At 36.7% G+C, this 25,979-nt stretch overlaps 4 protein-coding genes across 9 annotated transcripts; 3 read left to right on the top strand and 1 right to left on the bottom strand.

Moving 5' to 3' along the window:
* Positions 1-1,873: 1,873 nt before the first annotated feature.
* LOC110695078 (trafficking protein particle complex subunit 2-like protein) lies at positions 1,874-6,085 on the top strand. 2 transcript variants are annotated; one of them, XR_002506025.1, is made up of 6 exons: positions 1,875-2,356; positions 2,476-2,578; positions 4,504-4,582; positions 4,700-4,781; positions 5,540-5,754; positions 5,786-6,085. XR_002506025.1 is itself a non-coding variant. In XM_021872276.1 (5 exons), the coding sequence occupies exons 1-5, from the start codon at positions 2,324-2,326 to the stop codon at positions 5,678-5,680; spliced, it is 438 nt and encodes a 145-aa protein (XP_021727968.1). In that variant the 5' UTR covers positions 1,874-2,323; the 3' UTR covers positions 5,681-6,085. The 2 variants fall into 2 exon arrangements, 1 of the variants encoding a protein (XP_021727968.1); XM_021872276.1 differs by having other exon boundaries at positions 1,874-2,356; positions 5,540-6,085.
* A 648-nt stretch (positions 6,086-6,733) lies between these two features.
* On the top strand, positions 6,734-8,600 carry LOC110695077 (30S ribosomal protein S21, chloroplastic-like). The gene is made up of 2 exons (XM_021872275.1): positions 6,734-7,216; positions 8,152-8,600. Exons 1-2 carry the CDS (start codon positions 6,783-6,785, stop codon positions 8,261-8,263), a joined length of 546 nt encoding a protein of 181 aa, XP_021727967.1. The 5' UTR covers positions 6,734-6,782; the 3' UTR covers positions 8,264-8,600.
* Positions 8,601-8,923: 323 nt separating this feature from the next.
* Positions 8,924-14,006, bottom strand: LOC110695076 (transmembrane protein 87B-like). Its single transcript, XM_021872274.1, has 5 exons — positions 13,513-14,006; positions 11,301-12,237; positions 10,757-10,852; positions 9,830-9,966; positions 8,924-9,647 (listed from the first exon to the last, which is right to left on the bottom strand). Exons 1-5 carry the CDS (start codon positions 13,794-13,796, stop codon positions 9,470-9,472), a joined length of 1,632 nt encoding a protein of 543 aa, XP_021727966.1. The 5' UTR covers positions 13,797-14,006; the 3' UTR covers positions 8,924-9,469.
* A 5,159-nt stretch (positions 14,007-19,165) lies between these two features.
* LOC110695075 lies at positions 19,166-25,575 on the top strand. Of its 5 annotated transcripts, XM_021872270.1 has the most exons (7): positions 19,169-20,655; positions 22,664-22,807; positions 23,150-23,222; positions 23,755-23,860; positions 23,953-24,032; positions 24,879-24,974; positions 25,143-25,575. In XM_021872270.1, the coding sequence occupies exons 1-6, from the start codon at positions 19,942-19,944 to the stop codon at positions 24,902-24,904; spliced, it is 1,143 nt and encodes a 380-aa protein (XP_021727962.1). In that variant the 5' UTR covers positions 19,169-19,941; the 3' UTR covers positions 24,905-24,974; positions 25,143-25,575. The 5 variants fall into 5 exon arrangements, with proteins under 5 accessions (XP_021727961.1, XP_021727962.1, XP_021727963.1 ...); XM_021872271.1 differs by lacking the exon at positions 23,953-24,032; XM_021872272.1 differs by lacking the exon at positions 25,143-25,575 and having other exon boundaries at positions 19,170-20,655; positions 23,958-24,032.
* Positions 25,576-25,979: the final 404 nt, after the last annotated feature.

Raw genomic sequence — 25,979 nt, 5'->3', positions numbered from 1 at the left:
GACAACAAAAAGTTCTTATAACAAGGTTCGAACATGAAACTTTTTATACATATACATATTTGATTGAGGAAGCTTCTGGTTTAGCATAAATTTCTTATGGTATATAAATTAAAAACTATAGATAAATATGAAAAAATCAGATACGCAACCTCTACAATTCCCTAGTGTAGTGGTAGCTTCTAATCCAATCATTGTAACGTAAGCCCATAATAACATTTAATATCATATCAAATCCAAGTATAAGTAGAAAGGCATGCATGTACGATATAATTAAAGTATGGCTGGCTAATTAACTTAATTAATCAAGATCATTAGCAACGATATCGACACGTCCCAAACTCAAAAATGGGAGTTGATTGGATAAGGCTTCTTTTTTTAACGCCTTTATCTCTAATTATTTTAATTAAGAGGCTTCCATGGTTAATATGCGGCGGATTAGTGTAAGTCGTGGATTATTTGGCGTTTTATCATGTATACGCAGATAATCTAAGCACATAATTTTCGGCTTTATACTAATTAAAACAATAATAATACGGTCGTTGTCGTAGTTATGTCAACATTTTATAGGTAGATTGTTGCCACTGCACCTTAAGTTAATTTCTACTAATTAAGAATTAAGCATGATAGGATAAAGTTGTAAGAAACCTAATTTTGTTGATGCCCACAATTTGAAAAATTTGTACAGATTCAATTGAGAAGATGATTTGATCATATTAATAAAAGCGCTTTGTTTGGTAAGTAGTTGCATTTTATAAACTCTTGATTGGTTTTTTAATGGTTTTTTGCTTATAATATTTTGCCATTGACAAAAAATCAAATCTTGATAAAGGGCTTTCAACCAAATAGAAAAGACTGATGGGAGCAACTAATTGGTTAATTGTTCCAATTAAAAATGATAAAATTGGTCCTTTTTAATAATAATATACACAGATCGAGCATCAGTATTAGTTAGTAGCTAACAGTCAATTAATTAATATCTCATTTATCATACATATCTAAAAACGAATAATACTAACAATAGGCAAACTAAAAACATACATAAGCAAACAACTATTACGAATTATCAACTAGCTATTCAGCCAAATCAAGTAAACGAGCTAACATTTGATTGGCAAACAAGACCATACAATACTCACCTAGCTACCTTAACTAATTAACTCCGTACTTTTCTGTAAACATTTTATAACTACAATGGAAAGAAGGATTTTGCTATGTACATAGTATGCTATTGGAATATTCTCTTATATTGCACTCCACTTTCATTATTGTGCAAGTATTAATTTATACAAATCTCTTTAAGAAAGTTAATATGAAATTAAACCACAAAACATGAGCTAAGAACATTTGTCGTAGAAGAAGAATATGCCAAAGGGCAAATTCGCAAGGGTTGTAACACTTGTAAGGTAAGCCAAAGAACTACTTGAATTTGCTTAGACAATAATTCTTTTTAGACAATAATTAAACTAATAACAATCTTCTGAATGAGCTAATACGGAGTATAATCTAGGAGAAACAATTATATTGATTTCAATTTCCACGAATTGTCTTATTTAATTAATATTTTTTTCTCAGTTTATTTGGAAATTAAAGGGTAATTAATGACCTGGTTCAACATAATTTACGTTTTTCACAATTGATTTTACAGAGTATTGGATTGAAATCTCTCTAATGTCTCTCCATATGGGAAGCATCCTCTATATTGACTAAACAATTTTTTTAAAAAAAAAAAACGATAAATAACAAAACAATGCGAAGGAAAAGAAAGGAAAGCTGAAGACGATCCCACACATGATTTATAAGAGTTTTTTTTTTTTTTTTTTTTTTTGTTTTTTTCTTCTTATGTTTCACCAACATTGAGTTATAGAGGTGATCAGCTACGACCTGACCTTATCTTGCTGAAAAAGGATAGGTTTAGGCAGGCCAAAATCACTTTTGTAGTTAAAAATTCAAACCGATCCGGAAAGAACCAGAAAAACAGATCATTTTTTCCAAACGTAGACATGAAATTCGATATTAAAGCCTGGCCCGAATTTTTGATCCCTTCTAGTTAAACTACGACAGTTGAAAAAACACATAGAGGGAGTAATTACGAGTACTAATTAATTTTAATGGTTACTGATAGATCACTGGTTCGACGCCCTTCCCTTCAGTAATTTGACTAATTTCCCTTTAGTTACGAGTATTATTGATTTACTTCCATTTTCTCATTTTGACATCCAACTTCCAAACATCATCTTTCGTCTTCCAAGTTCCAACCCTCCGACCGCCGATCGCCGACCAAGTCACACCGCCGTAAACGGAGGAATCCGGCTGTGTTTTGGATATGATCGTCTGTGTCGCAGTCGTCGGTCACCAGGTCTCATTCTCTCTCTTTCATAATTATCTATCAAATTTGATGAATTTAATTAACTATATTTCTGTCTTTTTTATTGATTTCTGGGCAAATTAAATTGAATATTAGGGTAATTTTGGCAGAATAATCCACTCTACCTTCAAAGTTTTACTGAGGGTGATGATAATGATGCACTCAAGCTTCATCACATTGTTCACTGCTCACTTGATTCTATTGACGAACGAGGTCCCTTTTGTCTTTACGATTTTCTTTATTTGTTTTCTTAATTTGGATGATTTTTAGCTCATAATTTGGTTATTTATTTATCTGGGTTGTGTTGAATGTTATGTTACTCGGACTCTTCATTTAGATGTAGTACCCTTGTTGGATTGATCTAATCCGACAAGGGTTTTGAATACGGACAGTTGGACACTTCATTTAGGGCAACAATCATGGAACTTCATATAGAGTAGCTGAGCTGGACGCGAGTCTGAGTAGCATAGGTTGGAAGTAGGAAATTTTTGAGGTTTTGGGTTTCACTTATGAGAGAATTGAACATAAAAGATTGGATTTTAGAGTTGAGATTTGATTTGGTGGTTAGTTCTTTATTGTACAAGTAGTTGGTAAAACCATTTCCCTAGATTTGATGGAGGGCATTTCTGAATGTAGGGACTTATTGGAACCAACTAGCCAAGTTTATGTATGGTTGTAGAAATTTGGATTTCAATAACAGATTTTGTTGTTGAATTTACCCTTTTCTGCGCCTCTGAGTGTGCGAAATTGCTAATTGACTGTACGAATGAGAGGTTACAAGATGATCAATATTTCTTTGGAAAATTCCAACATGAGACCCATATGAATTTACAGTATTCTGAGGTACGGAGTAGTACATCTCTATTTTCCACTCTCCTCAATCTCCCATTTCTTTCTTTCTCCTCCCTTCTATGAGTTTCATCTCCTCCAACTTACGTTTTGTTTTCAACAATGAAGCTTTGCATCTATCACGTGTTGGTGACTGTTGAAGCTCTGCTTCTTGTTCTCCTCTTATTATTTTTAAGATTTCGTCACTGAACATCTGAATATACACAACATATTGCTTCCAAACTCCAACTACTATATGTTATATTTGTTTTTATTTGGTTATGAGTGAGTGCTACAAAAAAGTCTGCAATCACATATCATAGAATGATACAACAAAAGAAAGAAGCCTTAGTTCTACGTTCATAGTCTGCCAAGCAACAACAAAATACAGAATTTGGGTTTTAATTAACAATCACAGCCTGGACCTATGTTGTTTATGTGACGTTTAAGCTTGAATAGTCTCCCTTGTCCCAAAGTATTAGAAGCCATTGTAGGTTAACATATTTAATTTTACTGGCTAGAATTCACAATTTTGAGTTTCAAAAGTCACCCCTATAAGTATGGATTATCATTCCACAGTACCACCCCCACTCAAGTTTAAAGAGTAACCCCTATTAGCCTAAATCATTAACTACATAAGTCAGAAACTAAATTGGATTGTTGTCCTTTTAGTGTTATTGCAACCATATATTGGGAAGTCACTGATGATAACCTAGAAAGCCTCCTTTTCTAATTTGTAAAGTTGTCCTTTGAATCGAAGGATTAGTTGGATTTTATGTGTGTGTATGTGTGTGTGTGTGAGAGAGAGAGAGAGAGAGAGAGAGAGAGAGAGAGAGAGATGGCTTAATTGGGATTTAAATACATGAATAAAGTAGAGGCACTAACAATGAAGCTATATTAAAGTTTATGCTTTTATGGAGTGTGTTATGCATTTAAATTAGATAGGTTACAAGTCATTGCTCTCATAGTATCGTCTTTTGCAAGAACAACCCTAATGCTTTTCTAATCAATCAGTGTTTAGACCTAGATTCCTTGGTAAAGCCTGTTGAAGTTTTAATTATGATGATACTATGCAGATAGCTTGATATTGGGAACACATTTAAGTATTTAACCAATTAACCAGGTGTTCTGATGTCTTAGTGTATGAATAGTAGGATGGATATAATTTTTTTATTTACTGTTATTAACATTACCATACCGTTTATTGTATGGAGATAATTTGATCATGTATCTGCCATTAATTGTGGAATGAATGCTTGACAAATCTGTTGAATTTAATTTATGTTATCTGACTTACTATTACATCTCAGTGAACAATCCCAAGAAATCTGGGCCAGTGCTGAATGAAACATTTTTAGGTCTGCTTTACCCAACTGAGAATTACAAAGTGTATGCATCTTTCCTTCTTAATTATGCCAATATGGACTGTGTCAATTTGTTTGTAGTGTGGTTTAGGCAGCCGAATAAATAATGATACTGATGAAGTCAACTTTTTATTGCTTGTAGGTATGGCTATTTGGCTAACACTAAGGTGAAATTCATTTTGGTGACCACTGATTTAGATGTTAGGGATGCTGATGTGAGAATTGTAAGTATTTACAATAAGCTTGGAAACTTTGCCAATAAAAAAAGAAAAAAAAAAAAGAAAAAAAAAGAAGTGCTTGCTTTATATTGTGCCTTTTGTCCATCTCTCCTTTTTTTACCTGGAGTTCACTCTTTGTTGCACTTGGTATAGGAATAAATGTTGGTAGCACTGTAGAATAGTGGTATTGTACTATCGCTAGCTTTGTAGACTTTCTTAATAATGTTAATAATATTAGATGATACTTAGGATAAAATTCTGGTCTTTCTGGTGTGTGCTGCTGAGATAAGGTTGATCAATTAGATGCCTGTGCATCTAGGAGTCATTGTTTCATTTATCTACCTAAGGAAGCTGTGCTCTGTGATCTGTTATTGATTGTCAAGCTCAAGGGGTGTGGTTTTATATTGAAGCAATATCAATGACTGGTTTAGTAGGGTGGTGCCTGAGTTTTCAGCTTGTCTGTTCTCTATTACGTTGAAATTATCTCTTTGGATGACAAGCTATTATGATGATTTCATTGCGTATTAAATGAGAGTATCTGTCCAATTAAACTCAGCATGACATTGTTCGGAAGCTTTATAATGGATTTTGGTGCTTTCTCATTACATAGGATCCTGGTGGGTTCATTCAGAGAGTTGCACACTCGGCCACTTGTATATATTATATTTCTCACTTGGCCACTTGCACATATTATATCTGTGTTTCCTGTTAACTGAGTGAAGGTGGGTTTTTTAGCTGATCGTGTGTATTTTGGTTGAAAACAGTTCTTCAGGAAATTTCATGAAGCTTATGTGGATGCAGTTTCAAATCCTTTCCATGTACCCGGTAAAAAGATAACCTCTCGCACATTTGCTGATAGAGTCAGCAACATTGTCAAATCCTTTGGATTGGGTTCAACTGGGTGAACAATATGGACATCTGTTCTTTAATTTGGGAACATGTGATGCCTTTCTGCTGGAGTTAGCCAGAACCGCAGCTGGTTTCGCTGGAGTTAGCCAGAACCGCAGCTGGTTTCGGAAGGAATTTAACAGCATCCAAAATGTGAGATGGTTTGTTTTTTTTTTTGTTTTTTTTAATACTACGTATAAGGACTGTAGCAATAAGGTACAAACTGCTTCGACATGCTGATAGCTTGAATTAGTGACTCTGTATTTGTAAAAAAAAGCCTGAGAGTTAATCTTTGAGCATGTACCACGTATTCTGTTACAAGATCAATATCGAAACTCAATAGCAGAGAGGCGTAATGTAGCATTTTGTATAATTTGATTAGCTTACTGGTTGGTCTTCCTCTGCAGCGCAGCTGACCTGAACTGAGACTTGTGCTGTATTTGTTTTGGAGCTTCATATTCTAAGCTTATTTACACTACTATAAAATCAGTTCAAAATATTATTTTTCGATGATAATAAATAACTACTGTAAATAACTTCTACTATATTGATTCTGGCTTATTATTCCGTACCTTTGTTTTTTAAGTTGCAATTTTTTTTTTTTTTTTTTTTTTTTTTTGTTGACATTATTTAAATGATCTAATTGAACTATCTTTTGTGATTAAAAAAAAAATAATAATAAAAAAAAAAGTCAAGTAGTGACTGAGGCCACGTTATTCAGTATTAAGTAAAAACTAAATTTAGCAAAAATTAAGGCGAAATGAACAAGCTTAATTACAATTAAATAACCCAACCCAACCATTCGAGTTGAGTGAGCCACAATTTATTGGAAAAACCAGCCTTATTTTGCATTCTCAGGTTGGACCGTAAGTGGTCACCTTCTACCTTAGTCCTCAGACTCCTCACTGGGTTTGAAGTTTGAACTATTTAAAGTAAACCATATATATTATCTTCATAATATACCCGACCCAACCAAACCCGACCCAAATGACTTAAAATACAATATTATCCATTTATCCCCCAAGAATTCTATGATTCTATCCAATATAAAAACCCATCAACCTTGCTCTTATTTCCTCTTTCTGTGACTCACTAATCAGTATAGCCTGTTAGTTATCCATGGCTTCATCCTCATCTCTTCTCAATTTTCTCTCTCCTCTTTTTCAATCAATCACCTCACATCCTCCTCCTTCCAACCCCAAATTCCCCAACCTAAATCCTCTCTCCTCCCAATCGAATTCTCTCTCTCTCTCCTCCCCTAAAAAACATGAAAATGCTGCAATTTCAAAGAATGAAGAAAACCCAGGTGATGTAATGGCGGTTGTATGCCCATCTCTTGCGTATTCAAACACCCTTTACTTCAGATCAGCTTATAATGTTCAGGTTTTGGTGGATGATAATGAACCTGAAGAAAGGCTTCTTAATCGATTTAGGAGAGAAGTTATGCGAGCTGGGGTTATTCAGGAGTGTAAACGACGTCGTTTCTTTGAGAATAAGCAGGATGAGAAGAAGCGTAAGCATCGTGAAGCTGCTAAGCGTAACAGTCGTCGAAGGTCCCTTCCTTTTTCTTCTATTTACTTCATTTATGTTTATATAGTATGATCTTTTCATAATTTGGTTGGTGATTTTGTTGTGCTTTCTTTGGTTTGTGAATGTTATGTTGGTTGATATTGATTGGCTAAGATAAGCTTATGGTGTATAGGGAGTCGCAAAGAGATGTAATGTAGACGGAATTTGATCTCAGGTATTTGTGTACACTTTCCATGTACCAAAAGACTTTTAATTGACTAAGCTAGTGAACGATTGTAAGGTGAATTTGAGTAACAGGATATTTGGTCAATAGCTAATTCAAGATTTTGGTATTGTCTAATGCTCTAATTTAATTATATATTGGATAAACAGGGGAAATTCTTAGAAGATTTCAAGCAAAGTTTTGTTTAACTTGCCTATACATGGTGTGTTTAGCATCTATATTTAGCTACGTATCGTTGGGCTTAGGCTTGTAGTGTGCTTATGATAGCTTGTTGTTAATTAGTGTGTATTTTCTTTACAGTGAATGCAAGTGTAGGAAAATCGTATTCCCATATTTACCATGCTGGTTGTAAACTTGTATCTACAGAGTACATATTTTGCCAGAGTTGCAGATATCGCTAATACTCTTGTTGAACATCTCCTGAGAATTTAGATGACTGTATCGTTGTTTGTATGATGGTTCTGATTACATCGAGGGCTGGCGAATATTTTAAAATGCATATCATGAGAAATTTAGGAACTTATGAGAGGCATTTTGGGGCTCTGGAGGACTAATGAGGGACAATTCTGTTTGATTTCAGCTTTTGCATATTATGATTATTAACTTGAACTTCATCAAGCTTACTGCTTGAATTGTTGTAAAGGTTTGAAGTTTCCTGGAGTGTTTTTTTCTTGTCTCTGCTTCCTGTGTGTATATATGTGGTTCACTCATTCACTCAATATCTTTTGGTTACAGGCGTGGTCCATTCCGAGCTCCATTCCAAGGCAAGGAAGAGGTTGGGAAGGTTGAGAAAAAAGAGGATGATGAAGATAACTGGGACATGCCCGAAGGAGATGCTCCTTTCTAAGAGCATCTTGCATTTTGCTCTCTTTCACTGACTTCTCTTGTGGCAGAGAGGTTTAGGTTCTGTGTAAGTTAGGCATTTGTGCTTTCAGTAGCCGTATTTTCTATGTGTTTATAAGGGATTTATTGATTAAATTGTTGTACTATTCTGTAGATCCTTGTGTTTTGGTGGCATATACTTCATTTACAATTGTATCAGAGAATTTGATGAGACCTCAGAGCAGTTTTGGCTACAGAAGCCTGTAATTTTAACGATTACTTATTAGTTGACCTGTTGTTTTGTAAGTGCAAAGCAGGTTGCAGACGGATTTGGAGAAGGTAGAATGAAGGGTTTACAATCCACCATGTTTTTCTTTAGAGCTTAATTTAGCAAATGTTTTGTACTCTATACTGAATTATTTGACTATAACTATTTACTAATTAAGGCTCGGAGCATGCAGTATTATCCAGATCCATACCGCCCTTGGTAGAATTTTGTTTACTGAAATGCATAAATGAGCTACAACAAATGACCATATTAGACCCAAAAACCCCAGCTTTTCTCCTCTTAACAGCAGAGGGACTTTCACCTGAATCAATACAAGGTTAGGGAGGGTTTTGATTTTTCGCACGCCCCCTCCCCTTAGAGCTGTATTCAATCACCCTCTCAATTTGGTTGCTTCTCTTTTTTTTTTTTTTTTTTTTTTTTTGAAACATCTCAATTTGGTTGCTTGACATATACGTTAACTATTCAATAGCACATAATAGACAGGGTCAGGAATAACTGAGTTTAGTATTACAGATTAGGTAAAGCAATGCCAATCAATATAATTGAATGTTATACATGTAATCAAACAAATATGTTGTGGGATGAAGAGGGTAAAAATAGCTAAGAAAAAAAAATATATAACAAACATACATACATGAGAGGCAATCAAAATTGCCTAGGGCACCTCCTATGTGGTTTGAATGGTTAAACCTCTGATACAAGATTACAGAGTAGCAATTGTTGGAGCAACCTTTTTTTTGTATTGGCACTGGGATAATGCCTTGCACACTCCTTGATATGTACCTCCAGCTATATAACCCAAGACGAGCATTGAATATCTTTGGATCGCATCTATCAACCAAATTCTAAAAGCTTCTTCAACATATCCCTACAGGTTGGAGTCAAAGCAAAATTCCCAATTTACTGTAATGTATTCTTTCCTTTTAGTGCTCAGACTGCTCACTACTCACCCTTACTAGGCTGATTATCTTCTTCTGAATCATAAACGTCATCATTTCCACCAATTGTCGCATCCTGCCCTTGCTTAACCAAACTGACATCACCCCCAGATTTCCCTTTAGTTAGAGATTGTACTTCCTCGTCATTAAATTCTTCTCCAACTCCATCTGAATAAGCATACCTGTAAAGAGAAAAGCACGATTTAGTGCTGTAGGCTAGCAACAATAATGCTTATGACCAAGGGCACAAGTTATTCTTGATTCAAAGGCAAACATTTACAAATTCAGCTCAGCCGGCAGTTTCCCAGATGAGGAGAGGTGCTTCACAAGGTTACAACTTAATGAATATCGAGTATCATCTTACCTTTGAGAACTCTGAGATGGAGCCCATAAATAGCATATTATGCATAACACTGCAAATCCCAGAATGTCCCAGAAAGCAGTGATAATCCAAGCACTCTGCCACCGCTCATTAAAAGGATCTGTAGCCTTGAAATACACCTGTAAGAGGCAAATTACCAGAATAAGTACATTTGCAACAGGGCAGTAGCCACTTCCCAAAAAACAGCCAAACAGAGAAATGATGTTATAAAAGCACTAATCTGTTCATAGTAAGATCATCCCTTCTATGGCCCAAACAGCCAAACTACAATATGATCAATACTAACCTCTTTATTTTCTTTTCGGGTGATAAATGCAAAAGACATCCTGAAAGCCCCCTTTCACTTTTCTTTAGAGAAATCTACTTCTAAGAGTTCTAACTCATATGAGTCATATGACTCATATTTAATGTTTTCCTTTTCCAGTCCTCAGATACAAGTATTTTTTTTAAGTACTTGGGCCATCCAATATATTATTTCCCGTACAAAGGCCATGACAGAGCTACCAACACAACATGATTACATGATTAGATAAGACTACTGCATCATGTTCTTTCAATATTATTGCTTCACTACTTGTAATCTTGTACTAAGTCCAAAAAAATGAAAAATAAAATTAAACTAGTAATAAAATTAGTAGTTCTACTATTACTTTATAAGCAAGTGCTTATATTCCCTAAATTTGAAAAAGTTACTTGGAATGATCTTTCACAGACTTCTACTATCTCCCTAAACTAGATACGTGCACCTTTATCTTCCCAGAGGTCTAGATGCCACATATAAATAGATTTCAGCAGCCATTATATCATGCAGACATCAGAAAATCTTCTGCCCATTTTATACACTAATCAAAATACTGAACTTTATTGACCATAGACCTTATATGTCTATTTTATAAACTTAAAGCATACCTCATATACTATCCATGCAACAGAAGCAATCACTGAAACGGCCAATGCATTTGAGAACTTCCTGTAGATATCCAACTTCACAGAACTTCGCTTCACCTGAAAACAAATTTCTAGTCTAATAAGAAACCATCACTTCCAGCAAGGCTTATTCTGACTAACCTAGAAAAAGTGAGGCAAAAAAACCACAATTTACTGGAAGCAGACACATAAAAGGTGGCAGATTTTTTAGCAGCATTTAGAGCTTCTATGCAGATTGTATGACAAGGGTAGCATGAGCCCTGAGAAAGCATCAATTTAGGAGGGGAGAGGAGGAGGTGTGAAATTGTGGGCCATAGGTTTGCAATATTGGTCCCTAATCTCTATTTAAAAGTGAAAATAAGTCTATGCGACATTTATGAGCTCGATCACCATCTTAAACTTCCCTATTACTAACGTAACAAACCATACAAGCTTTATCCCACTAGATGAAGCTGGCTACATGGATTCATAAACAACAACCGAGCAACCAAAAAAAAAAAAAATCAAACAAAAAACTGCAACAAACCTGTAGCTGTTCCAGTGTCTTTGAAAGAGAAGTAAAAATCCACAAGATTAGAAAAGCATCCAGGAATGAATCAGGAAGGACAAGAAGTATTCTTGCTCTTCCTGATACGTCATTAACAGTGCCCACATACTCCGTAATGTTTAGCAGTTCAGTTGCCAGGAAGTAAGTTGCCCCAATAACCAGCACTTTGTAGGTAAGACCACCAAGAGTAGGCCGCACCACACCATAACCCATTGATAATGAAAGAATAAGTAGACGTGAAAGTGTTCTTCTTGCAGCTCCAAGAGTTACAACCCAAGTTGTAAGCACAACAGGTCTAACGCCTGTGCTGTTGAAATTAGCATAATCAAGATACCAAAAGAACATTTCCAACAATCCAAGGACAACAACTGCTGTGATGCAGTGTTGAAGTTGAAGTACTTCATTCCAGAATCTATAATACTGAAAAAACCATATTGAGCTGAGCACCAGGTAGGCAAGGGACATGAAAACATAGAATTTCATGGATGGGGCCATTCTTCCAGGTAAGTAGCCATCAGGATTTTTCCACACGGTCTTCCCATTCATAACTAGTCCTTTCAACTCTGAGTCACAAGAAATGAAGAACAAGTTGTACATTCCTGTCTTTGTGACATACACCTCTTGCCGACGCATCCTAGTTTTTAAAGAACGTCCTTTAAACTTCACATTTAAAATCACAGGCCAATTTTTATCTGTAGATGATCGTATTTTTATGACTTCCCCTTGCTTACATCCTTCAAGTTTAGCAAGATCAGGGGTGCAGCAAATAGACCTCTGCCCACCGTATGCAGAACCACCAATATCATCACGATCAGCTGCTTCAAAAATCACAATTTGCACAAGTCCAGAGCCATGTTCTGTATTTGATTGTTTTTGAGCAGCTTCCTTGCTTCTCCAGAATGTGATATTCTCAAATCTAGACAAATTGACTAATATCAGATGATTGTATTACACTATTACTAGCCAGGGAGAAGCTTCTTTATCCTTTTACAAAGAGACAAGAAATAAGCATAATAACTTTTTTTTGGAGGTGGCAACAAAGATCAAATCATGCAAAAGACAAAATAAAGGGCAAACAATATAAGCTCTGAAGCTCTTCATATTAGTGCAACATACATTGACACATACTCAAAGTTCTCATTCTCAAGCATGGTAACTTAAAATTACAACCTGATTTGAAATATTTATCAAGCATCACTCTCCGAACTCCTAAAGATAATAGAATTACAAACTTTTAAGGGGCTGTGGCCCTTTGGGAACTCTACCTCCTAAACTTGGTAGCCTCACTGACAACAAAAAAGTTTCTAATTGTCATTCTTCTTTCGGTAGCATGGATAAAAATCAATACTATTCTAATCTTCCTTCCTCTAGCTTGTAATTCCACCACATTTCTTTCATGGAAGGGGGAAAATAAGTCTTCTCCTTTTCGCTTGGCAGGAAGGGATTGATTAAACAAAAGGGAATAAAAAAAAATCTCTTTCCCTTGATTTGGTTTAAGTTTATGTATAGAATTGCATTGACAGGAAAGGCTTCAATATAAAATTAACGTAACATTTCCTTCCTCTATTAATAAACCAAATCCTTCAAATGCTTGAGAAACTTTTCCAAACAATGCCAGTCTACTCCTCCCCTCCCCTTCATCCAGGTTTCCTGAACACATGATAATTTCCAATTCTTTTATACTCCGTATTAGCTAACCGAAGAAGGATTCCACTCAAATCACTATTAAATCATACAACAGTAAAGTTACTCATTTCCTGCCTATGATTTTCTCCCCATTCCAATCAACATAGTTAACCAAACAAGGTCTAACAATCTCCCATTCCACTCTTTGGCTAGCATATCAAACTCTACCCTATATTGAACTTCATATTCTATGTTCCTCCCATAGAAAATAAAATAGCTTCATCTGGACGGAACGATTTGATTTAATAGATTCATCTCCCCCTTCTTTCAATACACAATACAATTTCACATTGACATTTACACATTATACATTTCTCAAATTATCGCAATAACATCACAATTATGCAACCAATAAGAATTAGATTCAAAAAGCATAAACATAAACCAAGATCCAAACTTTAACCCTAAAAACCAATCACAAACAAACCCAGTTCACAAAATCAAAAATTTAGGACAAACAAACAAAAGGGTATCCACAGATCGATGAAAGGAGAGAGAAAAATACCGAATAAATGAGGTACCATCATTAAGAGAGTGAGAAACGACACGCGTAGAAATGGGAGAAGAAAAGGAAGAACGAGAAGCACGAATAGCTTCACTGCCACCAGCAAGAAGGTAAGAATTGCCGACTTCACTGAAAATTTGTCGGTCGTAAGTGTGAATTGAAGCATTTGAGAATTGAAAATGCGAAGAAAATAGTATAGTTATTGTTAGTAGTAGTATGAAATTTGGGAGTTTCAGGAGAGAGAAAGAAAGGGGTTGTTTAAGATCATGGATCCCGATTTCCATGGCGAAAGCTTGATGTGGGTTTGGTATGGTTTGATTTGCCCACCAAACTTAAAATAAAACTAGTTCAGTGAAGTGAATGACTTTCAGAAGTGAGGTTGAGTAAGAACTAAGAAGTCAGGAACATATATGTCAGTCTCTAGTGTCAATTTGTTAATTGGTGGTGGTTTGATGGATCTAGAAGGGAATTTATTTTTAAAAGGTGTGATTGCAAGCGTGAAATTTTGTTAGGTGCACTAGTGAGTTGAAGAATTGTCATAAATAATTGATTTAACCTTATGCAAGGTATAAATAAGCACACGATATCATAAATTATACTATCTGACCATTTCATGAGAATGGAGCTTTTAGTGAAGAAAAAAAAGTGTCAATAAAACAATTTGTTAAAGATTATCAATGTGAGATTGTATCTTTTGTTTAATTTCTAGAATTAACTTCAACTCTCTAGTAATGAATTGACACTATAATAAATAAATTCCAAGGGATAACAAGATTAGAAGAGCCAATATAACATTCTAGACTTCTAGTGCTAAAATAAGGGGAAAAAAGTTTGTATTTCTAATGTCTAGGAAGATTTCGTCTTTTTTTCTAAAAAAAAAAAAAAAAAAAGAATGGAAGATTTCGTCTTTTGACTGTGATGTAGGAGTATGTTGTAATTGGATGTAATCTTAATGGATGTTTTGGTTAACTTTGATGGAAAAAGATCTTAATAATATAAGGTCATATGACCAATAAGTTTTCTAATAGCAACATCATGTATAAATTTGAATCAATACCATCTAAAATGTGTACAATTATATATTTGATGCAATTCCTTTTTTATTTTTAGAGCATTGTATACTTATACTCTTATAGTATTTGATAAATGACAACGAATATTTGTTTTATGTTATTTTAGTATTTCAACATTTTTCATAATATACAAGGTATCAATTACATAAACTAAACATCATATGTGTTAAAAGTTAAGAACAATTGGAGAAAATGGCTTAGGCCTTGCATTTCATATATCGTATATATACACAATACAAAAGGAACCTCTAACTCGCCTAAAACTCCTAATAAGATAAACCTGACATAAATACAATATTAACATATATAACCAACCGATAATACTCTCCCTCAAGTTGGAGCATGCAAATCGCGAATGCCCAACTTGCATAACAGAAACCCAAACTGTTGTCGTCCAAGAGCCTTGGTAAGAATATATGTCAACTGATAATTAGTCGAAACATATGAAGTAGAAATATTACCACTTAACAACTCATCACGAACAAAATGACAATATACCTCAATATGCTTCGTACATTCATGAAACACGTATTCTTAGCTATATGCAGGGCCAACTGACTATCACAAAACAACTACATAGGTTTTGAATGATTAACACCAAGAACAAACAACAACTGCTTCAACCATTTCAACTCACAAGTAGTGAATGCCATAGACCGGTATTCGGCTTCAGCCGAGGATTTTGATACAGTAGGTTGTTTCTTAGTCTTCCATTAAACAGGGGAACGACCTGAGAATACAAAATAACCTGACAAGGAACACCGAGTCAAAGGACACGCCGCCCAATCACTGTCATAAAACTCCGTCAAGCGTAAATCCTTCACTGTCCCGGACTACCCTTAAGGTAGCACAAGACACGAATGACCGCATCCCAATGAGAAACCTGCAGTTCACTCTAAAACTATGCCAAAACATGCACTGAATAACTCAACTCTGGTCGTGTGACCGATAAATAGACCAATCGTCCAACCAACTGACGATATTGTTCCGGTTGAGCAAACGGCTCACCGGAAGCATGTGCAAGACGATGGTTCTACTCCATCGGAGTGTCAATGGGTTTGCAACCCAACATACCTGCCTCAGTCAAAATATCCAAAGCGTACTTTCGTTGAGAAAGAAAGATACCCTCCGGACTCCGAGCAACCTCAATGCCTAAGAAATACTTAAGCACACCCAAATCCTTCACATAGAAGCATTCGCACAAATAGGCCTTAAACCGAACAATAACATCATGAGAGGAGCCTGCAATAATCAAATCATCGACATAGACAAGAACATGCAAAGAGACACTGCCCTGTACATAGCTAAATAGAGAGTAATCAACATATGAGTTCTTAAACCCAAAACCTCGTAGAGCACTAGACAACTTCTAAAACCACTGTCTCGGGGTTTGCTTCAAGCCGTATAAAGACTTTCGCAACCTACAAACTTTGCCTGGTGTCGGAGTACCATACCTTGGGGGAAACTACATATACACTTCTTCATCCAAATCACCATGAAGAAATGCATTATGAACATCCATCTAATGTAACTCCCAATTCAAAGAAATAACAACTAGAAGAAGACGTACCGTACCCATCTTTGCAACTGGAGCAAACGCCTCATTCTTATCAACACCGGCAACCTGTCGATTGCCATGAACAACCAACCGAGCCTTGAGACGTTCCACCTTTGACTTGTCAGTGCACTTGATTTTATACACCCAACCACTACCAATTGCCTTCTTACCAGGGGGAAGATCCTCAACAGACCATGTGCCATTACGCTCTAAAGCGTCAATCTCATCTTGCATCGCCTTACGCCAACCGACGTCTTTAGCTGCCTCTTTGAATGAAGACGGTTCCTTTCCCTTAGTAATTGTCGCCAAAAAACACCTGTGTCTCATAGAAAAACGATTATATTCAACATGACAAGCTATAGGGAAAGGTTTACCTGAAGAACAAGATTGAGGAGGGACAACAATTGATGTAGCGGGGTCTATATTTTCCGTAATAACAGTATTCAAAGCATAGTGACGATGCCACGAAGGAGGACGTTTCTCACGATGACCCCTACCCAAATTATCCGGAGAACTCCCCCTCAAATGTAACGGCGAAATAACAATGTCTTCATTGACAATTTCGTGCTCAAGTACACTATCCGAGTTATGTTGCGCACCACTAACCGGATCAAGAACACTAGACGTTGCACCACTAACCGGATCAAGGACACGAGACGACTGGTGCATGCCATCGGATTGGACAGCCGCTGAATTAAACGCGGACTGCCCAGCAGCAGGGCGTGACAATGGATGACTGTTGTGCTGCGAACTGCTGGGCTGCTGACTGCTGTGCTGCGGGCTGCTACCTGTTGACTGCCCAGCACCTTGCTTGTGGGCTGATTGCGCAGCAGGACGTGGCTGGATGCTACCCTGTGTCGCAAGTGCTGGCTGGGCACTGGCCTGCTTTGCAGGGGCTGGAGTAGGTGCAAAGGAGGGCTGGGCATTGAGGTCCGCAACCTGGTTGCGGCCGGGCCCTTGCTCCCGCAATTGGGTTGCGGCGTGGACTGCCATGTCCGTACTCACACCTTGATAAAAAAAACATGGCCTCCCTCGTCATCATCCCACACGGGTGGGTTAGCAAAATACTTATCCTATAGCTTTCTTCGCTCATTCGGAAGAGACTCAAGATACAAAAATGTGTCCTCAAAGAATTGAACGTCTCGACTTATAAAAAATTCATAAGTAGCCAAATCATAAAGACGCCACCCTTTCTTTTCATGGGGATAGCCAACAAAAATGCACTTTCGGAAACGAGAATCAAACTTGTCTTTAATCCGAGGACGATTCGCATCATAAGAAAGACAACCAAAGACCCGCAAACTATCATATGAAGGTGTTTGTCCACACAAACACTCATGAGGTGTTTTCCATTTAAGAACCGGAGTAGGGGTGCGATTAATGAGATGCACCGCCGACATAACACACTCCTCCCAAAAATACTTAGGTAATTTAGCCTGAAAACGAATAGCACAAGCCACATTCAAAATGTGACGGTGCTTGCGTTCAACCTGACCATTCTGCTTAGTCGTGTCAACACACGAGTCTGATGTAAAATGCCTTTCTTAGCAAAGAAAGACCCCAAACTGAGAAACTTTTGGCCATTATCACTACGAACCACCTTCACTTTCCGACCAAATTGAGTCTTAGCCATAGCACAAAACTCACGAAGTAATTGAGAAGCCTCAGATTTACCAACCATGAGAAACACCCAAGTAGCACGTGAAAAATCATCAATAATGGTAAGAAAATACCGAGCATCACAACTAGAAGCAAGCTTATTCGGACCCCAAATATCACAATAAAACCAAATCAAAACAAAGCTCAACGGAAAAGAGTTATGGGGTTTTTTCCCAATAAAACAAATATCACAATCAAACAAACAACCAGAATGAATACTATGACCATGACTACTGTGAGAAACGCCCGTAAGAGAACTAACCACTTGCATTGACGGATGTCCGAGACGCCTGTTCCATGCATAACAAACATTCATCTAAAACCACCACTTTGTTTGCCTGTGGATTACAAGCATGAACTGGACGAAAGATATAGACCCCATCATACTGTTCCTCCGCTCCAATCAGGTTCTTCAAATTGTGGTCCTGAATAATGCAAAGCTTGTCAGTGAACATAATAGAATAGCATTGTTTTTCTAGTAATTGAGAAACGGATAACAAGTTGCATTGAAGAGCAAGTACATAGAGAACATTATCGAGAAACGGATAACAAATTCTAGTAATTGTACTCGCCCTTTCTTTCGTAGCCGTCGTACTCTTTCCATTAGGCAATCCAACAGGTGACGAAATATCATAAATCTGTAAATAAGTCAATGTTACCAGACATATGATTTGAAGCTCCCGTCTCAATGAGCCACTCAACGGAATTATAGGGACCAAGTGTACCATTGGACGAAGATCCAGACTTTGAACTCTTCACGGCAACTAGGAGATCTCTCCATTGATCATCGATGATCGTAGGAACACTCATATGATCAGCTTCACTAATACTCCCAAAAGCACGGTTGAATCGGACCCCCATTGAAAGAGAAACACTAAGCCAAAGAAATAAATATCAACCACCAACCACACACACGCCAAAGAAAAGAGACACCAAACTAGCTCAATAACACTTTGAAATTATTGAGCCACTATATAATATGGCAGAATTTTGAGGCACAAATGCCAAACTATTGCATCACCACAATGCCGCAAGCCAAAATTAAATAATTACCCAACTTGCAACCAAAAATAGTGAGTAAACACGCAAATGGCAAACAAAATAAATATAGAGGCAAGACAACTATCTTTTTCTGCCTTTGAATAAACAAATATCAAACACCAACTTCAACAACAACTTACCCACACACGAGGCAAGCTACAAACACGCAACAGAGAGCATCACACACACGCAACCTCAACCAAGCAAGCGTGAACAAATAGCAGCACCTTTGCACAGAACACTAGCACTGCAACACGCAGCACACACCTTGCGCACACACCACACTACACTGCCACACATGAGCAGCACACATACCACATCACATTGCCACACACGAGCAGCACACACAACAACAACAAACAAAGAAGCAGCACCGCACTCCACACGAAACAGATGCACCAAACTCACACAAGCTGCACACACAACGCACAACTCACAACTCACGCACTAGATCTCGCAGCACCACACACGCAGCACCGCACCACCAAAAAACGTAAGAAGCACACACACATCACCGCTCACTCAACCAGACAACCAAAATTAGGTATTGACAAGTCCTAAGGAGGAAAAAAAATAATAAAATAGTTGAAGTCTTAAACTCACAAATTATGCGAAATAATTGGAGAACAAAACCAGGATCAATTAAAAAATTTCTCTAGAAATTAGAGAGACTCTGATACCATGTTAAAGTCAAGAACAATTGGAGAAAACGGCTTAGGCCTTACATTTCATATATCGACAATATATAAACACAATATAAAAGAAACCCCTAACTTGCCTAAAACTCCTAACAAGATAAACCTGACATAATTACAATATTAAGATATATAACCAACCGATAATAATATGAGTTTGTTATTATATTTCTTGTTAAATTTCAATATTTCATTGCAAAAAACAATTTAAAAAACAAATTACTCCGTAATATCTCGTGCATTATCAAAGACACTTTAGATATGTCGGTAACCGGGGTGGAATGGTGGATATCACTCTCATACTCTCAGTCTCTTACACGAATCCATCCGCCAAAACGCCCCGTTACGTTGGGGAATCAAATAAAATTAAACGAAGAATTAACGGTTGAAGAAGAGGCAAGCAATGCAAATGCAAAGCCTACGTTTATACCGCCAAACCACCAACTTCCTTCGTCATCCCTCTTCTTCCGCCATGGTTGCACCTTCCTCTTTTTCTCTCTCCTCTCTCTACACCTCTCACTCTCCCCCTTTTCTCTCCTCCCCACATTCCAATTTCAACCCTAACCCTAAATTTCACAAACCCCAAAATATCAACATTTCCAAATCCCTCAATCTTCTTCGCACTTTCAAATCTTCCCCAATTTACTCCAATTCCAACCGTTCTCAGATCGAAACTGACGAAGCCCCACCACCGGAACCACCATTACAGCAACCAGACGAAGGTGGAGGAGGAGAAAACGATCTTCTGTCTTACCCATCGAAACGGTCATTTGGGGTTGCTACTGGAGAGATTTTTCTAGGGATTGCTTCTCGTTTGATTAATTTTAGTGGGAAAATTAAGAATTTGGGGGAGAATACGACGGTTTTGATGGATGAAGAATCGAAGATTTTGAGGGAAGTTTCCGGTGAGAAGTCGGAAAGTGGAGAGAGAATTGCGAAGGTCATTGAGGATTCATTGGAGCCTGAGGTTGTTTGGGAACAGAGAGAGAAGGATGTTGAGGAAGAGAAGCGAAGGAAATTGGTGACTAGTCCTGGGTTTAGCTTCTCTGCTGCTGGGCTTTTGTTTCCCTATCATCTTGGAGTTGCTCAATTTCTTATTGAAAAGGGTTATATCCAGGTATTTTGTTGAATTCTTTCTCTTTCTATTTATCGTGTTTATTTAATTTTTGTTTTTGTTTGATTTGTTTTTTTCTTTGTTTTTGTTTGGTTTCTTATTTACAAACCAACAATTGTTGGGCAGTGTCTCTGTTTAATGTTTGATTGGAATAATCGGATATGAAGGAAGTTGAATAATGTGAATTATATAGCTAGGTCATTTGCAAAGGTACCTTCACGCTGATGTCATTAATGTGTTGTTGGAATGTGATTGTTGATAAAATAAGTATCTGACAGTGACTCGAGCTCTCGAGGAGATTGCTCAGGAAAATAGATATGATGGAATTGAAGGGTTTTATATGCCTTAACTTGTATGGGCTTCTGTGGTGGTTTGGTATAGGGAGGGAGGGAGGGGAGGGAGTAATGATGTGAACAAATTCATGAAGATGTCAAGCATTGTTTTTGGTTTTGAATATGTTAGGCAGATACATGATAAACGATTGGTGGGCTGTTGAACACTTACGAATTCAGGGGACTGTACATCATAGAGGTTTTGGTGTGCAAGTGCACAGTATATGTCTCAACATATTAGACATTATCTTTGTTGTGATAAAATGGAATTATATGTGCTTAATCATTCAAATGAGTTGCTATTGCTTAACTGCTTTTAAGCTTAGGTTGGGTACATGATTGTGTTTTAAAGATCAAAAAAGTACCAAGTTTATGCATGCATTGAAGGTTTCTGCAATTGAAGCATGGGATTTATTTTCTAAAAGATATAAAAGGGGTATGTTTTTTCATGAAAAGCATGTAGATTTATGAGCTTATTGTGTTTCTTTGTGAGCGCTTGCCACTAGGTGCTTTAGCTTATGTGTTCTAGGGGAAGTTTCTGTGATGTCATATATATTGATATTTTCTCTTTCTACTTATGATCTACTTATGAGAGTGGAGCAATGAACACCCTCCTCGACTTGGATTAGAAAAAAAAAAACACTATTGTCTAAGAACTATGTTTTGAAGTTATTCTGGTTTTTGTATAACTTTTGTGAAAGGGTAGGATTACTAGTTAAAGATCAGTAACTGTTTGGTGAAAGATACTGAGATTTCACTCTATAAGATTGACTCTCCTAACTACTTTTTGGAATAGAGGATCATGGAATGTGGATGTCTTCCCCATATCTCTATTTGAAGAATCAGCTTATCATTTAACAGCATAAACTTTCCTCTTTTAACACTAAAACACCATTTACACCTTTATCTATGTTGATTGAGAAATTGTGCTAGTAATAACTGGTGAAAGAAATGTGCAGAATTTTGGATTGCTGAATTCGATAATATTATTCAAAATCATTCATCTATCATATTCAATGGTGCATCACTTAAAAATCATAGAAGTCTGGTTACCTTTTGTGCATGTTTACTGAAGCAGTATTTATATCTTGATTTAGAAATTCTGCCCCCTTTTTAAATTAGTTTGCCACATATGATTTTGTTCATAATAGCTGGCTAATTTAGACCAGAACTAAGTCAAATTATTTTTTGAATTATAATGTCAAATTAACATTTGTAGATATATCTGAAAAGCATTTTCATTTTGTTACAATATTTAACATTATATATTTATGAAAACAATGGTCAAAGCTGAATTTTGATTTTAAAATTGGAGTACAATTTGTCCTCACTCTAACATAGTCTCCATAAAGATTGAGGTTTATAATGTATCAAAGCATGGTGTCTGTCAACTACTGTCCTTCCACTATATGCTTTTAATTTTAAGTCTTGTGAAATTGTGATTTACTTCTGTGGTTCTAGGCAGGCCCTAGTATATACTCATTTTTGGGCAGTTGCATTGTAGGATGGGAATATTTGTGTGTATTAACGTGCTTTCTGTCATTACTCATTATGCGTAACTTTGTACATCAATGAGATCAAATCATCTTTTAAAAATTTAGATTTTTGGAAATTGCTGCTTTGGCTTCTATATTTCATTCAATAACTAGGTGCTTTTTCCTTATATTTGCTTAGAACAGGAAACAACACCTTTAGCTGGTTCCTCAGCTGGTGCGATTGTTTGTGCAGTGATTGCCTCTGGAAGCAGCATGCAGGATGCTTTACAGGCTACCAAAATTTTGGCTGAAGATTGCCGGACAAATGGAACAGCATTTCGACTTGGGGTATATGCACTTCCTAAATTAATGTATTAGGAGTATACTTTTAGTTCACTACAGGTTAAGTATCCAGTTCTATTGCTGTTTTATTCCTTTTGAAGATGATTTGTATTCAAACAAATAAATTTTGATAACTAGGTTCTCGATAAAAAAGGGAGCCCTATATTGTTAAATTGATCTCAAATTGTTTGTGGTTTTGATCTGTTCCTGTGTATAGTTAACATGCGTTAGAGAAATTTTGGCTTGAAGACGAGTTACTATGTATTTTCTGCTGATTCAGAGTCATTGATAGATTATCATTAATTGCAGTTGCAGATCTTAATTTTTTTATTAAATTTTTCTGTTCAGGCTGTTCTTAGAGATGTATTACAAAAGGTTCTTCCAGAAGATGCTTTTACCAGATGCAATGGGCGAGTGCGAGGTAAGAATGTACCTCCTGACTATAGTTGTAAATTTTTACTTGGTTTTGTTTGTTTAGGCTGTGATTTGGCGAGGCAGTGTTGCCTCCTTTACTTTACTCACTCTTGTCAAGTAGGGATTGCACCTTGGCCTTGATTTTCTTTTATCACCACTACGTTTCTCGATCAAGCCCCTGGGGCTTCTGGGATTCTGATAACCTATTGAAAATAGTTGGCTTATCGGAAAACATAAAATCAATATTTAGGCATGTAGCTAGACTTGTGTCAGTAAGGGTGTAAGAATTATGATAAAATTCAATTTTCACTCAAGCCTTGAATAGTTGAATTAGGGAACTTGGCCCATGTAGTGGAGTAGATATGTACACTGTTCTAGATTTCTCTTATCTATTAAGCAGAAAACATCTTGTAGTGTAGCCTTAGGATGCTGATGGTTTCCCCATCTCGGTGAAAATCTTGCTGTGTGTTAGGTCTGTTTGACTACTTACAAGTGGTTGTTTACCTCTATAATCAATGATGTTTCTTTGTACTCCACAGTGGCTATAACACAAATTGTATGGAGACCAAGGGGGCTGCTGATAGATCAATTTGACTCCAATGAAGATCTCATCAATGCGTTGTTCACCTCTTCTTTTATTCCTGGGTAAGTTTCATATGACATTTCCTCATAATCCCGATTCTCTGTTGGTTGGAATGCTAAACTGATTTGATATGGTCTCGCTATCTTGCTCCAAGACCAGCAACTATGTTTAGGAACCGGCTTTGCATAGATGGAGGTTTGACACTATTCATGCTTGGTGTTTTGTGCTCAGACGGTATGCTTTTATGTGCTCTTTTTTCTGCTTGGTGTTTTGTTGTCCATGTGGTGATACTATTATGGCATGGCTGTTTTTTGTCATATTGTTGGGTAAATTTCCTTGGAAATGGAGTAGCAGAATCATGGATTAGGGAATATTAGAATCAGTAGGGGCTGCTTTGAAGGAGTAACAATTATTATGTGATTATGAATGGGGGTATCAATTATTATCTTTGGAATGCTAAGGAATAGAAGGATGGGATCTAGGAAAGCTGTTATGTGGGAATCTGAGGATGTAGCTGATGATAATATGATATGGGTGACTAGGAAATATGCTAATATATTGATAACAAACTTTTGACCCTTAACTGCAGTCAAGGATATTGTTGATTGGAATAGGTTCATTGGAATTGCACTTTAGCTAAGGAGTAGTGTAGCAACTGTTCTCTTGGCTCTCCAAATTGAAGGATCTCTCTGTAAGGTTTCAGAACTGAGAGAACAAAGTTTTATCCTTAGGGCTTTAGAGTAGATGCTACGTTGTCACTGAGCCTTGGCTAATCCACGTAGGCTCCAATGCTACATTGTCACTGTGCCCCTAGTTGAACTAGCATTGTTGGGTCTGTATTCTGCCCATCTAGGAATTGGGCGCGTTGTTCTGAATCATACAAGCATATCGCTTAGTCTATAGGAGTTGTATCTTCTAATTTTAAGGCTGGGGGGTCAATCCCCACTAGGGGCACTCTGAGGGTGGGGATGCCTTACCCGTTTCAATAGAGCAATTCTGACCTTTTTAAAAATATATATATTGATTTGCTTAAATATAATTAATCAGGTTCCCCTTTTTTATTTATTGGGTGACTGGCAGGTTCGTGTTTGTGCCTTCCCTGCTAGTAGTATACGAATGGAAGGCATTGGGATTAGTCCGGACTTAAACCCCGAGAGTAGGCTTACTATTCGACAGGTAAGCTTTTAAAGTCGTATACTTTTATGCTATTGTTAGAGAAATGTTGAGCAAGGTACTTTATTGATAGAAAGAAAGATGCAACTGCATCTTTATTTTGATAAGGTGTAAGGTCTAATTACAGTAGTTAGTAGGAGAACTGATTCAGTTAATGGTAATTGTTTGTAGCTTTTTAATTGGGCGCTTGAGCCAGCAGATGATTATGTGCTTGACAAGCTCTTTGAGTTTGGATACTCAGATGCTGCTGTTTGGGCAGAGGAGAACCCAGTGAATATGATACTTCAGGAAGAGAAACCCTGAACGTAGTTGTGTTTTTTGACACCTCACAATTTTTTAACATGCTGCAACATGTATATAAATTGTAGGAGCATGATCCTCGGTTTCTTATGTTCTCACTTGCTTAGTTGAAGAGAATTATTATAACAATTGTACACACATCAGACTTTTTAAATGTATATATAATAGAAAATTGCAGCCAATTTTATTTGAAGTGCTGTATCATTACCAGTCTGTTTAGTAGCATGATTGCAGTTTAACTACGAGTACTAAGTTGAAATTAACAGTTGCTGTTATATAGTTTAAAGCTTTATTGGTGACATTTATAACTTCAATTAGTAATAGACTGATAGTGTAGAATTGAAATTATATTGGGACGGAGATAATGCATCTTTCGACATGTAAAGTATTAGACTTTGGAAGTCTGATATATTGACTGCCAGAGTGGGAGTACCATCTCAATAGTAAGCCTCCAAATAATTTCATTCACTTGGGAGTACCAAGGATGGCTCTCACGCTAGCACGTTTAAGTCATGTATTATGTGTCTTTCATGGCTCATGGGTTAACATTGAGTCATGCAAAAGTCCTTGTGCGTGCGTACATGGTGACACTCATGGGTTTGGGAGCACCATAGATCGGTCAAGTTTTGAGGAGTTATAATGGTAAGGATTATATCAGAGTTTGTAATTTCAAAAATCAACATATGAGCATGTTATAACTTGAAGACT

Source organism: Chenopodium quinoa, unplaced genomic scaffold (assembly GCF_001683475.1).
Source record: "Chenopodium quinoa cultivar QQ74 unplaced genomic scaffold, ASM168347v1, whole genome shotgun sequence".
NCBI classification, from domain to species: Eukaryota; Viridiplantae; Streptophyta; class Magnoliopsida; order Caryophyllales; family Amaranthaceae; genus Chenopodium; species Chenopodium quinoa.
Note: the sequence above shows the minus strand (reverse complement) of the source record. Positions and strands in the feature narration are given on the sequence as shown.